Source organism: Bombina bombina, chromosome 1 (genome assembly GCF_027579735.1).
Source record: "Bombina bombina isolate aBomBom1 chromosome 1, aBomBom1.pri, whole genome shotgun sequence".
NCBI lineage: Eukaryota > Metazoa > Chordata > Amphibia > Anura > Bombinatoridae > Bombina > Bombina bombina.
Genome location: NC_069499.1, coordinates 376,007,817 through 376,021,730, shown reverse-complemented (window position 1 = coordinate 376,021,730; position 13,914 = coordinate 376,007,817). Strand labels below are relative to the sequence as shown.

Genomic DNA, 13,914 nt, shown 5'->3' with positions numbered 1-13,914 from the left:
ATATCCGGAAGCCCTACTATATTCTTTCAATTGATTTATAATTCCATTCAAATATTTATCTGGAGTAGTTATGCACAACAATAGATCATCTGCAAACAATGAAATTTAAAATAGTCTTTACCAATTCTATGTCCTATTATACTATCCCTTAACATCAAGGGTTCTAAAATCAAGTCAAAGAGAAGTGGTGACATAGGACAACCCTGCCTACTTCCTCTATAAAGCGGAAAAGAGGATGAGATATTATTATTAACCAGTAAGGTGGCACTGGCATCTGAATAAATATTAGAAACAAGGTCTAAATAGTTGCCACCAAACCCAAAGTTGAGTAAGGCTTCACACATGAAGCCCCATTCCACTCTGTTGAAGGCCTTCTCTGCTTTCAAGGACAACAGGAAGGCCTCCGTCAGAGCAGACATTTCTGACCTCCCCCCCTCTTTACTATATTGGCAGATAATGTGTTTGATCTTACTTATATTAAGTTCTGAGTTTCTACCCAGCACAAAACTGACCTGGTCCAGATTAAGACGTTTTGGTAGAATCTTTTTTAGTCTCCCTGACAAAATTTTCATAAGTATCTTGTAATCAAGATTTAGAAGGGAGATAGGTCTGTAAGATGAAACCTCTGTATGATCCTTATCCTCTTTTGGAATAAGAATTATATTTGCCCCCTTAAATTGTTTGGTGATTTTAAGATTGTGGGAATAGTATTGTCCATATAGCTCCTTCAAGACAGGGGTAAACTACTCTCTCGTTATTAAATAAAATTCCAGTGGGAGGCCATCTGGGCCTGACACCTTCCCTTTTTTCATAGATGTTATTGTATCTATGATTTCATCACTGGTAATGCAATCATTCAAACATTTTAAATCCTTCTCAGAAATTTTGGGGAGCTTTAATTCTTTGAAATAGTTGGTAATGTCTACTTTCAAAGGCTTTTGAGAGGTGTATAGTTTTGTAAAATATTCCTGAAATAGGACTATCATTTCTTCTACTTTGTTGGTAGTTTCCTTCCTGTTCCTGATGGCTGGAATCTATTTCCTTTTCTTCTTCCCTTTAAACAGATTTGAGATACCCACTACCTTATTCCCAAATTTGTTAAATTGTAACATGTTTTAATAGATTCTTGTGCTGACTGTAATACATATGTGTCTCTCTCTTTCTTGATTAGGAAATATCTATTTCTATTTCTTCTAGATGAATTTTTCCTAAATGCTGCGTAGGCTAAAGTGAGTTCAGATGCAAGTGTGTTATTCCTTGCCCTTTGTTCTTTTTTTAGTTTTATCACATAAGATGACATTTCTACCTTCAGTGTAACCTTGGCTCCTTCTTAAAAAAATTGAAACATTAGTTTTATATTCTTCATTAGTCGTGCAATAATCCTTCCATTTTTTATTTAGGAAATTTCAAAACTTAACAGAGTTGGATGGGTACAGAGGAAGAAAGAAAGTATTTTAATTGGATTTGAGTGGTTCATCTAGGACAAGAAGAACTGGTGCATGATCTGAAAGAACAAACTCCATGATCTTAGATTCCTTAACCCTTGATACCAAACATTCAGAAATAAAAAAATATCCAACCTGGATAGAGTGCTATGAGTTTTAGAGAGGCATGTATATTCAAGACTATTGGGGTTTTAGAGTCTCCATACATCCACTATTTTACATTGATAACTAAAGGTAGAGAAAATCTTTGCTTCATATTTAATTTGTGCTTTCTTTGTCCCAACATTTTTGTATACTAGAGATAAAATCTGTATTGTGCACGCTAAACTGAAGGGCATAATACAGCTTGTCAATAAACCAACAATATCTCCCCTGATCTGAGAATGTGCATTAGGGTTCTAGAATACTTAAATTCCATGATGGCATGATGTGAAGATGTAGAACTTTATTAACTTGCACTTTAAAGGGCTAAAATAAGAGGACAAATTTGAAGAGAGCTGCATGGTGAGAGGTAACCATGCTGTTGTAGTTCTACTCAGCAGTTTAATGTCCCTTTAAGACTGCTACTTCTTATGCTTTCCATCTGCGATGATAGACAATCCATGCTCTGTTGCAATTGGTTGGATGAGACTGGGGGGGTTGAGATTTACAAGATAATTTAATAACAAGCTGCTACAATCTATTCTATTTTTAAAAGAGTGTAAAATGCTGTTCTATACGTTTATAAAAAATGCAATGCAAATATAATAATAATAATAATAATAATAATATACCTACTATTTAGGTTCTGTAACTTGTGCCGCTGACATGTTTAGTTGTCCTGGATCTCATGCATGTGTTCCTCTCCACTGGCTTTGTGATGGGGAAAGAGATTGTCCAAATGGAAGTGATGAACTATCGACAGCAGGCTGTGGTAAGCATTTTTGTATTGAAAATAAAGATGCATATTAAATATCTGTATGTGCTTAATGATTGATGATACTGTCAACATTATTGTTCTCTTAAGATTAAGAGTTTTACATTCTGCTAATGCACATATTTACAACTATTGATAACCATCAAGAAACTAGTATGTAGGTTTTTGCTCTAAAAATGTGTTGTTATTGTTGTTATTTTTTTAAACCTATTACAGATTAAAAAAAAAGGAAACTCAGAAAAAAACTCAGAAAAAAAGGAAGTGCTGTCTTAAAGCGACAGTCTAGATAGGGCATGCAATTTAAACAACTTACTTTTATCATTAAATTTGCTTTGCTCTTTTAGTATTCTTTGTTGAAAGCTAAACCTAGGTAGGCTCATATGCTAATTTATAAGCCCTTGAAGGCTGCCTCTTATCTCAGAGCATTTTGACAGGTTTTTTTTCAGACAGGACTAGTTCATGTGTCGTATAGATAACATTGTGCTCACTCATGTGGAGTTACCTAGGAGTCAACACTGGTTGGCTAGAATGCAAGTCTGTCAAAAGAACTGAAATAAGAGGGCAGTTCACAGAGGCTTAGATACAAGGTAATTACAGAGATAAAAAGTGTATTAATATAACTGGTAGTTATGCAAAACTGGGGAATGTGTAATAAAGGGATTATCTATCTTTCTAAACAATACAAATTATGTTGTAGACTGTCCCTTTAAGTGTCACTAACTTGATTTGTTTCTTGCCTATGAATTTATGTCTCTGTCCACCAATACATCCGTATTTGCTCCCTAACAGATAATTAATGACAACACATTTTGTAGTATGCAATACTTATTAACTACTTTAGGGTGATTTTTCTCATGTGACTTGGCCTTCAGTTAATAATTCCTATTTGTATTTTCCACATCATAAATATACAAATTAATTTACACACATTTTTAGGTTTTATTATAATATATTTTAGCAAACAACACAGAAAAGAAATATTACAAAACACTAGTTTCCTGTGTGTTCCTTATAATGGGAACCAGACATCTTGATTAGTTTTGTTATACTAATATGTAGGCACCGTTGACTCATCGCTATCTTACTGAATTGTAAAATTGTATGGCTTTTCAACCTAATGGAATATAAAAGCATGGCTCCATAAATCAGCCCTTATAAATGAGTAATAGAGGAAAAGCATGATAAAATGAATTTTCTTTTCTTTTTAACATTACTGTTATTACCTTGTAAAACCATGCTTTATTCAAACATTTCTCTGCTAAATTAATTCTTATTCTTCAAAAAAATTTAACCAATTATTATTGAACCATTATATATATATATATATATATATATATATAGAGAGAGAGAGAGAGAGAGAGAGATATTTTCAATAAAATATACTTGTTGGTGTGTTATACATTTACACAATTATATGTAAGCTTTAAAGATTTAAAGACATTTCTTCTGTTAAGTGTGATCAGTCCACGGGTCATCATTACTTGTGGGATATTAACTGCTCCCCTACAGGAAGTGCAAGAGGATTCACCCAGCAGAGTTGCTATATAGCTCCTCCCCTCTACGTCACCTCCAGTCATTCTCTTGCACCCAACGACTAGATAGGATGTGTGAGAGGACTATGGTGATATATTTAGTTTTTATATCTTCAATCAAAAGTTTGTTATTGTATAATAGCACCGGAGTGTGTTATTCCTTCTCTGGTAGAATTTGAAGAAGAATCTACCTGAGTTTTTCTATGATTTTAGCCGGAGTAGTTAAGATCATATTGCTGTTTCTCGGCCATCTGAGGAGAGGTAAACTTCAGATCAGGGGACAGCAGGCAGATTAATCTGCAAAGAGGTATGTAGCAGTTTATTATTTTCTGACATGGAATTGATGAGAAAATCCTGCCATACCGTTATAATGTAAACTCAGCCTTGAATGCAGTAGATGTAGCTGATATCAGGCTGTCATGTATGTATATTTTACACTTCAGTTTTCTGGGAAATGGTACTTCTCTGGCTTTTAAACTGTATACATAGACTTAACCTATTTTGCAGGGACTTGCAATAGGTTTTAAATGACAATTAATTATTGAGGTAAAACGTTTTTTTGCTGGCATGTAAAAACGTTTTTTTCTCTGAGGTACTGGGTGAAAAAATGTTTTGGGCACTTTTTTTCCACTTGGCAATAGTTTTGATTTAAATTAGAGCAGTTCACTGATCCCTCTCACTGTTATGTGTGTGGGGGAGGGGCCATTTTGGTGCTTTCACTATGCATCAGAAAAACTCAGTCAGAGGTTCATTTTCTTCCTGCATGATCCGGTTCATCTCTACAGAGTTCAGGGATCTCAAGAGTCTTTTTTGAGGGAAGTAATCATTCACAGCAGAGCTGTGCTGATTGTATTGACTGTGATATAAAAAACGTTTATTTGTGTATTTTTTTCTGCTGCCTGGGTTAGTTATCATTTGCTGAGGGGAACAATCCTTTGCTAAAACTGTATATTCTGACAAAGATTGATGCTATAACTTAATTATTTTATCTGTTATAATATTTTCTGTGCTTCTTAAAGGCACAGTTCGTTTTCATATTATTTGTAAATTACTTTGAAAAGTATTTCCAAGTTGCTGTTTATTTGCTAGTGTGTTAAACATGTCTGATTCAGAGGAATATCTCTGTGCTATATGTGTTAATGCCAAAGTGGAGCCCAATAGAAATTTATGTACTAAATGTATTGATGCTACTTTAAAAAATAGTCAATCTGTACAAATTGAACATATTTCACCAAACAACGAGGGGAGAGTTATGCCGACTAACTCGCCTCACGTGTCAGTACCTGCATCTCCCGCTCAGGAGGTGCGTGATATTGTAGCGCCGAGTGCATCTGGGCGGCCATTACAAATCACATTACAAGATATGGCTACTGTTATGACTGAAGTTTTGGCTAAACTACCAGAACTAAGAGGTAAACGTGATCACTCTGGGATCAGAACAGAGTGCGCTGATAATGCAAGGGCCATGTCTGATACTGCGTCACAGTTTGCAGAACGTGAAGACGGAGAGCTTCATTCTGTGGGTGACGGTTCTGATCCAAATAAACTGGACTCAGACATTTCAAATTTTAAATTTAAGCTTGAGAACCTCCGTGTGTTACTAGGGGAGGTATTAGCGGCTCTGAATGATTGTAACACAGTTGCAATCCCAGAAAAAATGTGTAGGTTGGATAAATATTTTGCGGTACCGACGAGTACTGACGTTTTTCCTATACCTAAGAGACTTACTGACATTGTTACTAAGGAGTGGGATAGACCCGGTGTGCCTTTCTCACCCCCTCCTATATTCAGAAAAATGTTTCCAATAGACGCCGCCACACGGGACTTATGGCAAATGGTCCCTAAGGTGGAGGGAGCAGTTTCTACTTTAGCTAAGCGTACCACTATCCCAGTGGAGGATAGCTGTGCTTTTTCAGATCCAATGGATAAAAAATTAGAGGGTTACCTTAAGAAAATGTTTGTTCAACAAGGGTTTATATTGCAACCTCTTGCATGTATTGCGCCTGTCACGGCTGCAGCAGCATTTTGGTTTGAGTCTCTGGAAGAGACACTTCAATCATCCACACTAGATGACATCACACACAAACTTAAATTCCTTAAGTTAGCTAATTCATTTATTTCAGATGCCGTAGTACATTTAACTAAACTTGCGGCTAAAAATTCAGGATTCGCCATTCAGGCACGCAGAGCTCTGTGGCTAAAATCCTGGTCAGCTGATGTTACGTCTAAATCTAAATTGCTTAATATTCCTTTCAAAGGGCAGACCTTATTCGGGCCCGGCTTGAAAGAGATTATTGATGACATTACAGGAGGTAAAGGTCATGCCCTGCCTCAGGACAAGGCCAAAGCCAAGGCTAGACAGTCCAATTTTCGTTCCTTTCGTAATTTCAAAGCAGGAGCAGCATCAACTTCCTCTGCACCAAAACAGGAAGGAGCTGTTGCTCGCTACAGACAAGGCTGGAAACCTAACCAGTCCTGGAACAGGGGCAAACAGGCCAGAAAACCTGCTGCTGCCCCTAAGACAGCATGAATTGAGGGCCCCCGATCCGGGACCGGATCTAGTGGGGGGCAGACTTTCCCTCTTCGCCCAGGCTTGGGCAAGAGATGTTCAGGATCCCTGGGCGTTAGAGATCATATCTCAGGGATACCTTCTGGACTTCAAATCCTCTCCCCCAAGAGGGAGATTTCATCTGTCAAGGTTGTCAACAAACCTAACAAAGAAGGAAGCGTTTCTACGCTGCGTACAAGATCTTTTATTAATGGGAGTGATCCATCCAGTTCCGCGGTTGGAACAAGGACAAGGGTTTTACTCAAATCTGTTTGTAGTTCCCAAAAAGAGGGAACCTTCAGGCCAATCTTGGATTTAAAGATCCTAAACAAATTCCTAAGAGTTCCATCGTTCAAGATGGAAACTATTCGAACAATTTTGCCCATGATCCAAGAGGGTCAGTACTTGACCACAGTGGATTTAAAGGATGCTTACCTTCACATACCGATTCACAGAAGTCATTACCGGTATCTAAGGTTTGCCTTTTTAGACAGGCATTACCAGTTTGTAGCTCTTCCATTCGGACTGGCTACGGCTCCAAGAATCTTCACAAAGGTTCTGGGCACTCTTCTGGCGGTACTAAGACCGCAAGGAATTTCAGTAGCTCCGTACTTAGATGACATACTGATACAAGCTTCAAGCTTTCAAACTGCCAAATCTCATACAGAGATAGTACTGGCATTTCTAAGGTCGCATGGATGGAAAGTGAACGAAGAGAAAAGTTCTCTCTTTCCACTCACAAGAGTTCCCTTCCTGGGGACTCTGATAGATTCTGTAGAAATGAAGATTTACCTGACAGAGGACAGGTTAACAAAACTTCAAAATGCATGCCGTGTCCTTCATTCCATTCAAGAGACCAGAAATTCTCTTCTATGGTGGCTTTATTGGCCACATCTGTCCAGGGGAATGCCATTCAGCAGGCCAGACTGGTCAATTGTAACAACAGACGCCAGCCTACTAGCTTGGGGCGCTGTCTGGAATTCTCTGAAGGCTCAGGGACTATGGAATCAGGAGGAGAGTCTTCTTCCAATAAACATTCTGGAATTGAGAGCAGTCCTCAATGCTCTTCTGGCTTGGCCCCAGTTAGCAACTCGGGGGTTCATCAGGTTCCAGTCGGACAACATCACGACTGTAGCTTATATCAACCATCAGGGAGGGACAAGAAGCTCCCTAGCAATGATGGAAGTATCGAAGATAATTCGCTGGGCAGAGTCTCACTCTTGCCACCTGTCTGCAATCCACATCCCGGGAGTGGAGAACTGGGAGGCGGATTTCTTAAGTCGTCAGACTTTTCATCCGGGGGAGTGGGAACTTCATCCAGAGGTCTTTGCCCAAATACTTCCACGTTGGGGCAAACCAGAGATAGATCTCATGGCGTCTCGACAGAACGCCAAGCTTCCGCGCTACGGGTCCAGATCCAGGGATCCGGGAGCGGTCCTGATAGATGCCTTGACAGCACCATGGACCTTCAGGATGGCTTATGTGTTTCCACCTTTCCCGATGCTTCCTCGATTGATTGCCAGAATCAAACAGGAGAAAGCATCAGTGATTCTAATAGCGCCTGCATGGCCACGCAGGACTTGGTATACAGATCTGGTGGACATGTCATTCTATCCACCTTGGTCGTTACCTCTGAAACAGGACCTTCTGATTCAGGGTCCTTTCAAACATCAAAATCTAACTTCTCTGAAGCTGACTGCTTGGAAATTGAACGCTTGATCTTATCAAAGCGTGGTTTTTCTGAGTCAGTTATTGATACCTTAATACAGGCTAGGAAGCCTGTCACCAGAAAGATTTACCATAAAATATGGCGTAAATACCTATATTGGTGCGAATCCAAAGGTTACTCTTGGAGTAAGGTTAGGATTCCTAGGATATTGTCTTTTCTACAAGAAGGTTTAGAAAAGGGGTTATCCGCTAGTTCCTTAAAGGGACAGATCTCAGCTCTGTCCATTCTGTTACACAAGCGTCTGTCAGAAGTTCCAGACGTTCAGGCTTTTTGTCAGGCTTTGGCCAGGATTAAACCTGTGTTTAAAGCTGTGGCTCCACCATGGAGTTTAAACCTTGTTCTTAACGTTTTACAGGGTGTTCCATTTGAACCCCTTCATTCCATTGATATAAAGTTGTTATCTTGGAAAGTTCTATTTTTAATGGCTATTTCCTCGGCTCGAAGAGTCTCTGAGTTATCAGCCTTACATTGTGATTCTCCTTATTTGATTTTTCACTCGGATAAGGTAGTTCTGCGTACTAAGCCTGGGTTATTACCTAAGGTAGTCACTAACAGGAATATCAATCAGGTGATTGTTGTTCCATCCTTGTGCCCAAATCCTTCTTCAAGGAAGGAACGTCTTTTGCACAATCTGGATGTAGTTCGTGCCCTTAAATTTTATTTACAGGCAACTAAAGATTTTCGACAAACGTCTTCCCTGTTTGTCGTTTACTCTGGTCAGAGGAGAGGTCAAAAAGCTTCTGCTACCTCTCTCTCTTTTTGGCTTCGTAGCATAATTCGTTTAGCTTATGAGACTGCTGGACAGCAGCCTCCTGAAAGAATTACAGCTCATTCCACTAGAGCTGTGGCTTCCACTTGGGCCTTTAAGAATGAGGCCTCTGTTGAACAGATTTGCAAGGCTGCAACTTGGTCTTCGCTTCATACTTTTTCCAAATTTTCCAAATTTGACACTTTTGCTTCCTCGGAGGCTATTTTTGGGAGAAAGGTTCTTCAGGCAGTGGTTCCTTCTGTATAAAGAGCCTGCCTATCCCTCCCGTCATCCGTGTACTTTTGCTTTGGTATTGGTATCCCACAAGTAATGATGACCCGTGGACTGATCACACTTAACAGAAGAAAACATAATTTATGCTTACCTGATAAATTCCTTTCTTCTGTAGTGTGATCAGTCCACGGCCCGCCCTGTTTTTTAAGGCAGGTAAATATTTTTTAAATTATACTCCAGTCACCACTACACCCTTGGCTTCTCCTTTCTCGTTGGTCCTTGGTCGAATGACTGGAGGTGACGTAGAGGGGAGGAGCTATATAGCAACTCTGCTGGGTGAATCCTCTTGCACTTCCTGTAGGGGAGCAGTTAATATCCCACAAGTAATGATGACCCGTGGACTGATCACACTACAGAAGAAAGGAATTTATCAGGTAAGCATAAATTATGTTTTTTCACTTTTGATAAATATGAATGTTTCTAATGAAGTGTGCCAAGTATAGGTTGTTCTATATAAACTTTTGAACAATTATTCTAAATATCATTTTTATTTTTAATACTGCCTTATTCCATAGCAATTGGTGCATGAACATGATTATACAAAATGGTTTCTACTTATGTATAGGAATGAAAAATAAATAGAGCTTTGCAAGTAAAGCAGCAGCAAGTGCTCGGTTTGCTTGGATAAGAGGTCATTTTTGCCAGTAAAGTGACAAGAACTAGAAAGTTATTTTGGTTGATAATTTTGTTGTATTCTTAGGATATATGTGTTTTCTAAGAGTACTTGACACTTGAGAGACTATGCTACAGAGTAGGTACAACACAAAAGAAGCCATGGAACCAGGGAAGGGTAAAAGGATAAGAGAGGAGAGAGAAAAATGAAATTGATAGCTTTAAGGGCAGTTTGGGTTGTACCATTATATTTAGAGATAAATATAATTTTGTTAACACAGAAGGCAAATACAGAGAAATATAAATATACATAGAGAGAAATAAAAGTTATGAAGCACCCTTATGAAGTGGGATGTCATTAAAATAAAATTCTATTACTACAAATAATAATAATGCTCAGGAAATTAAATATTTAGGGCCAGATTATGAGTGGAGCAGTATTTATCACTCACACCCTCTAGCTAACTCCACTAGAATTGTATTGCGCGCGTTGGGTAACGCTTGTATTACAACTTGAAAGTAAAATGTTTTTTTTTTTACAAGATATGACGAGTCCACGGATTTCATCCTTACTTATGGGATTACGCCTCCTGTTTAGCAGGAAGTGGCAAAGAGCACCACAGCAGAGCTGTATATATAGCTCCTCCCTTCCCTCCCACCCCAGTCATTCTCTGTGCCTGTGTTGGTGATAGGAAGAGGTAAAGCGAGGTGTTAGTTTAGATTCTTCAATCAAGAAGTTTTTTATTTTCAAATGGTGCCAGTGAGTACTATTTTTCTCAGGGAGAAAATGTCCGTCACTTCATCCTAAGAGGAGTGGAGACATCTTATTTTTCTGCCCTGATGTTGATGATCTTAGCAAACCTTACCTAAGATCCTGCTGGTTTCCACAGAGCAGTTGAAGGTAGTGTAAAGAAATATCTTCAGTGTGGAGAACCGTGTCATGCTACAAGCAGCATTGAGGTATGTTCAGTCATTTGTTTCTGGGGAGACTTGATGCATCAGAACAGGCTGATATTATTCCCTATCTGGGGAGGGGTAATCAGTATGCACTATATGTATGGAAATGGTGTACCTGGAATTCCCTTTATATTGATTGCTAAATATCTTTAAGGTATATTCAGTGTGGGCTAGACGCTGGGAGATGCGGTTTGCTGGCTAAGGGCTGTCATTGTCATTTCATTATAACTGGCTTGAGGGAGTGCAGTTTTTTTTTTTTTTTAATGAGGTTACACTTTGTGATTGAGGTGTATGTAAGAGGGGCACATGGCTTTTAATACTTTATTTGGGAACCGGCATGTTTGTTTTTCTTTACTACACATGCCGCGCAGTATCATCCGGATCGGATAGACAGCAAGGTCCTGGGCTCCAGTGGGGCCTAAGTTGTTTTGACAAACAAAGAGACTTAAAGAGTTACTCAAGCAGAATCAGTGTGTTCAGGGGCCTGAATTAATAAAAAGTTGTTATATCTGGTAAATTCGATATAATTTGATATATATATAACGTATCTAAGCAAAGTGGTGCAATATTGTTAAGCTATTTTAGGCACTTAAGGACAGTTTTTATTGCTGTAAACGTTGTTTCTGAGGTAACAGAAAAATTGTTGCGCTTTTATTATTTAAAGGTGCAGTACAATTTTCGGTTCAAAAATTTTGTCTATGTAATTTGACTTAAGAACTCAATATTTCAAATAAAGAACGACTATTATTGCTATTGCTAGTCTGTTTAACATGTCTGAACTTGAGGAAACTACTTGTTCTATGTGTTTAGATGCCATTGTGGAACTCACTCTTACTTTTTGTCCCTCATGTACTGAAAGGGCCTTACAATGTAAAGAGCAGATTTTATTTAAGGAAATTGTGTCTAAGGATGATTCTCAGTCTGAGGAGAATCAGGGTATGCCGCTACTTTCTCCCCAAGCGTCACAACTTTTAACGCCCACCCAAGCGACGCCGGGTTCTTCAACCGCGTCTACTTCATTTACTCTGCAGGATATGGCTGCAGTTATGTCATCTACCCTTACAGAGGTTTTATCTAAGTTTCCAGTGTTACAGGGCAAACACAGCAGGACAGAAGTCAATTTGAATACTGAGACCTCTGATGCTTTGTTGGCTATTTCCAATGTACCCTCACAGGGATCTGAATTGGGGGTCGGGGAACTTCTGTCTAAGGGGGAACTTTCCGATTCGGGAAGTGTGTTACCTCAGACGGACTCGGACATCATGTCCTTTAGATTTAAGCTTGAACACCTCCGCCTGTTACTTCGGGAGGTTTTAGCGACTCTGGATGACTGTGACTCTATCGTGGTACCACCAGAGAAACTGTGTAAGATGGACAAATACTTAGAGGTGCCTGCTTACTCTGATGTTTTTCCGGAAATTATTACGCGGGAATGGGACAGACCGGGTATCCCATTCTCACCTTCTCCTAATTTTAAGAAAATGTATCCCATATCTGACACTGTTCGGGACTCTTGGCAAACAGTCCCTAAGGTGGAGGGAGCTATATCTACCCTGGCTAAGTGTACAACTATTCCTTTTGAGGACAGTTGTGCTTTCAAAGACCCTATGGATAAGAAATTGGAGGGTCTTCTAAAAAAGTTATTTATTCATCAGGGTTTCCTTTTACAACCGACGGCCTGCATTGTACCAGTTACCACTGCGGCGGCCTTCTGGTTTGATGCCTTAGAAGAGTCTCTTAAGACTGAGACTCCTTTAGAGGATATTTTGGATAGAATTAAAGTTCTTAAGCTGGCTAATTCTTTTATTACTGATGCCGCCTTTCAGATTGCCAAATTGGCGGCTAAGAATGCCGGATTTGCCATTTTAGCGCGTAGAGCGTTATGGTTAAAATCTTGGTCTGCTGATGTGTCATCTAAGTCAAAGCTTTTGGCTATTCCTTTCAAAGGAGAAACCCTATTCGGGCCTGGCTTGAAAGAAATAATTTCTGACATTACGGGAGGTAAGGGTCATCTCCTACCTCAGGATAGAACTGCTAAACTGAGGGGTAAACAAAATAATTTTCGTTCCTTTCGGAACTTTAAAGGAGTCCCCTCTTCTTCCGCTAAACAGGAAGGGAATTTTGCTCAGGCCAAGTCCGTATGGAGTCCCAACCAGGGCCTGAAGGCTCAGGGTGTGTGGACTCAGTCGGAGTCTCTACTTCCAATCAATATTCTGGAATTGAGAGCAATATTCAATGCGCTTCAGGCATGGCCTCAGTTGGCTTCAGCCAAATTCATCCGCTTTCAGTCGGACAACATCACGACTGTGGCTTACATCAATCATCAGGGAGAAACAAGGAGTTCCTTAGCGATGACAGAAGTATCCAAGATAATTTGATGGGCGGAGGCTCACTCTTGTTATCTGTCAGCAATTTACATCCTAGGAGTGGACAACTGGGAAGCAGACTTTTTAAGCAGACAGACGTTTCATCCGGGGGAGTGGCATTCTCAGATGGGGCAGACCGGAATTGGATCTGATGGCATCTCATCAGAATGCCAAGCTCCCAATATACGGATCCAGGTCAAGGGATCCTCATGCCAAACTGATATATGTCTTGGCAGTGCCTTGGTCGTTCAACCTAGCTTATGTGTTTCCACCGTTTGCTCTCCTTCCCCGGGTGATTCTGTAATTTTAATCGCGCCTGCGTGGCCTCACAGGACTTGGTATGCCAATCTGGTGGACATGTCCTCTCTGTCGCCGTGGAAGCTTCCATTGAGGCAGGACCTTCTCAGTCAGGGACCCTTCCAACATCCGAATCTAGTTTCTCTGCAGCTGACTGCTTGGAGATTGAACGCTTGATTTTATCTACGCGGGGGTTCTCGGACTCGGTCATTGATACTTTGATTCAGGCACGTAAACCTGTCACTAGAAAGATCTACCATAAGATATGGCATAAATATCTTTGTTGGTATAAATCCAAGGGCTACTCATGGAGAAGAGTTAGGATTCCCAGGATTTTATCTTTTCTCCAAGAAGGATTGGAGAAGGGGTTATCGGCAAGTTCGTTAAAGGGACAAATTTCTGCTTTGTCGATTTTACTACACAAGCATTTGGCAGATGTTCCAGATGTTCAGTCTTTTGTCAGGCTTTGA

At 39.7% G+C, this 13,914-nt stretch overlaps 1 protein-coding gene across 1 annotated transcript in view; it reads left to right on the top strand.

The window, feature by feature from the left end:
• The window catches only part of LRP1B (LDL receptor related protein 1B), a 2,715,774-nt gene that overhangs the window by 2,228,001 nt on the left and 473,859 nt on the right, over positions 1 to 13,914 (top strand). The window contains exon 53 of the mRNA XM_053698264.1: positions 2,230 to 2,358. Coding sequence (XP_053554239.1) covers positions 2,230 to 2,358 — 129 coding nt within the window. The remainder of the gene's footprint in view (positions 1 to 2,229; positions 2,359 to 13,914) is intronic.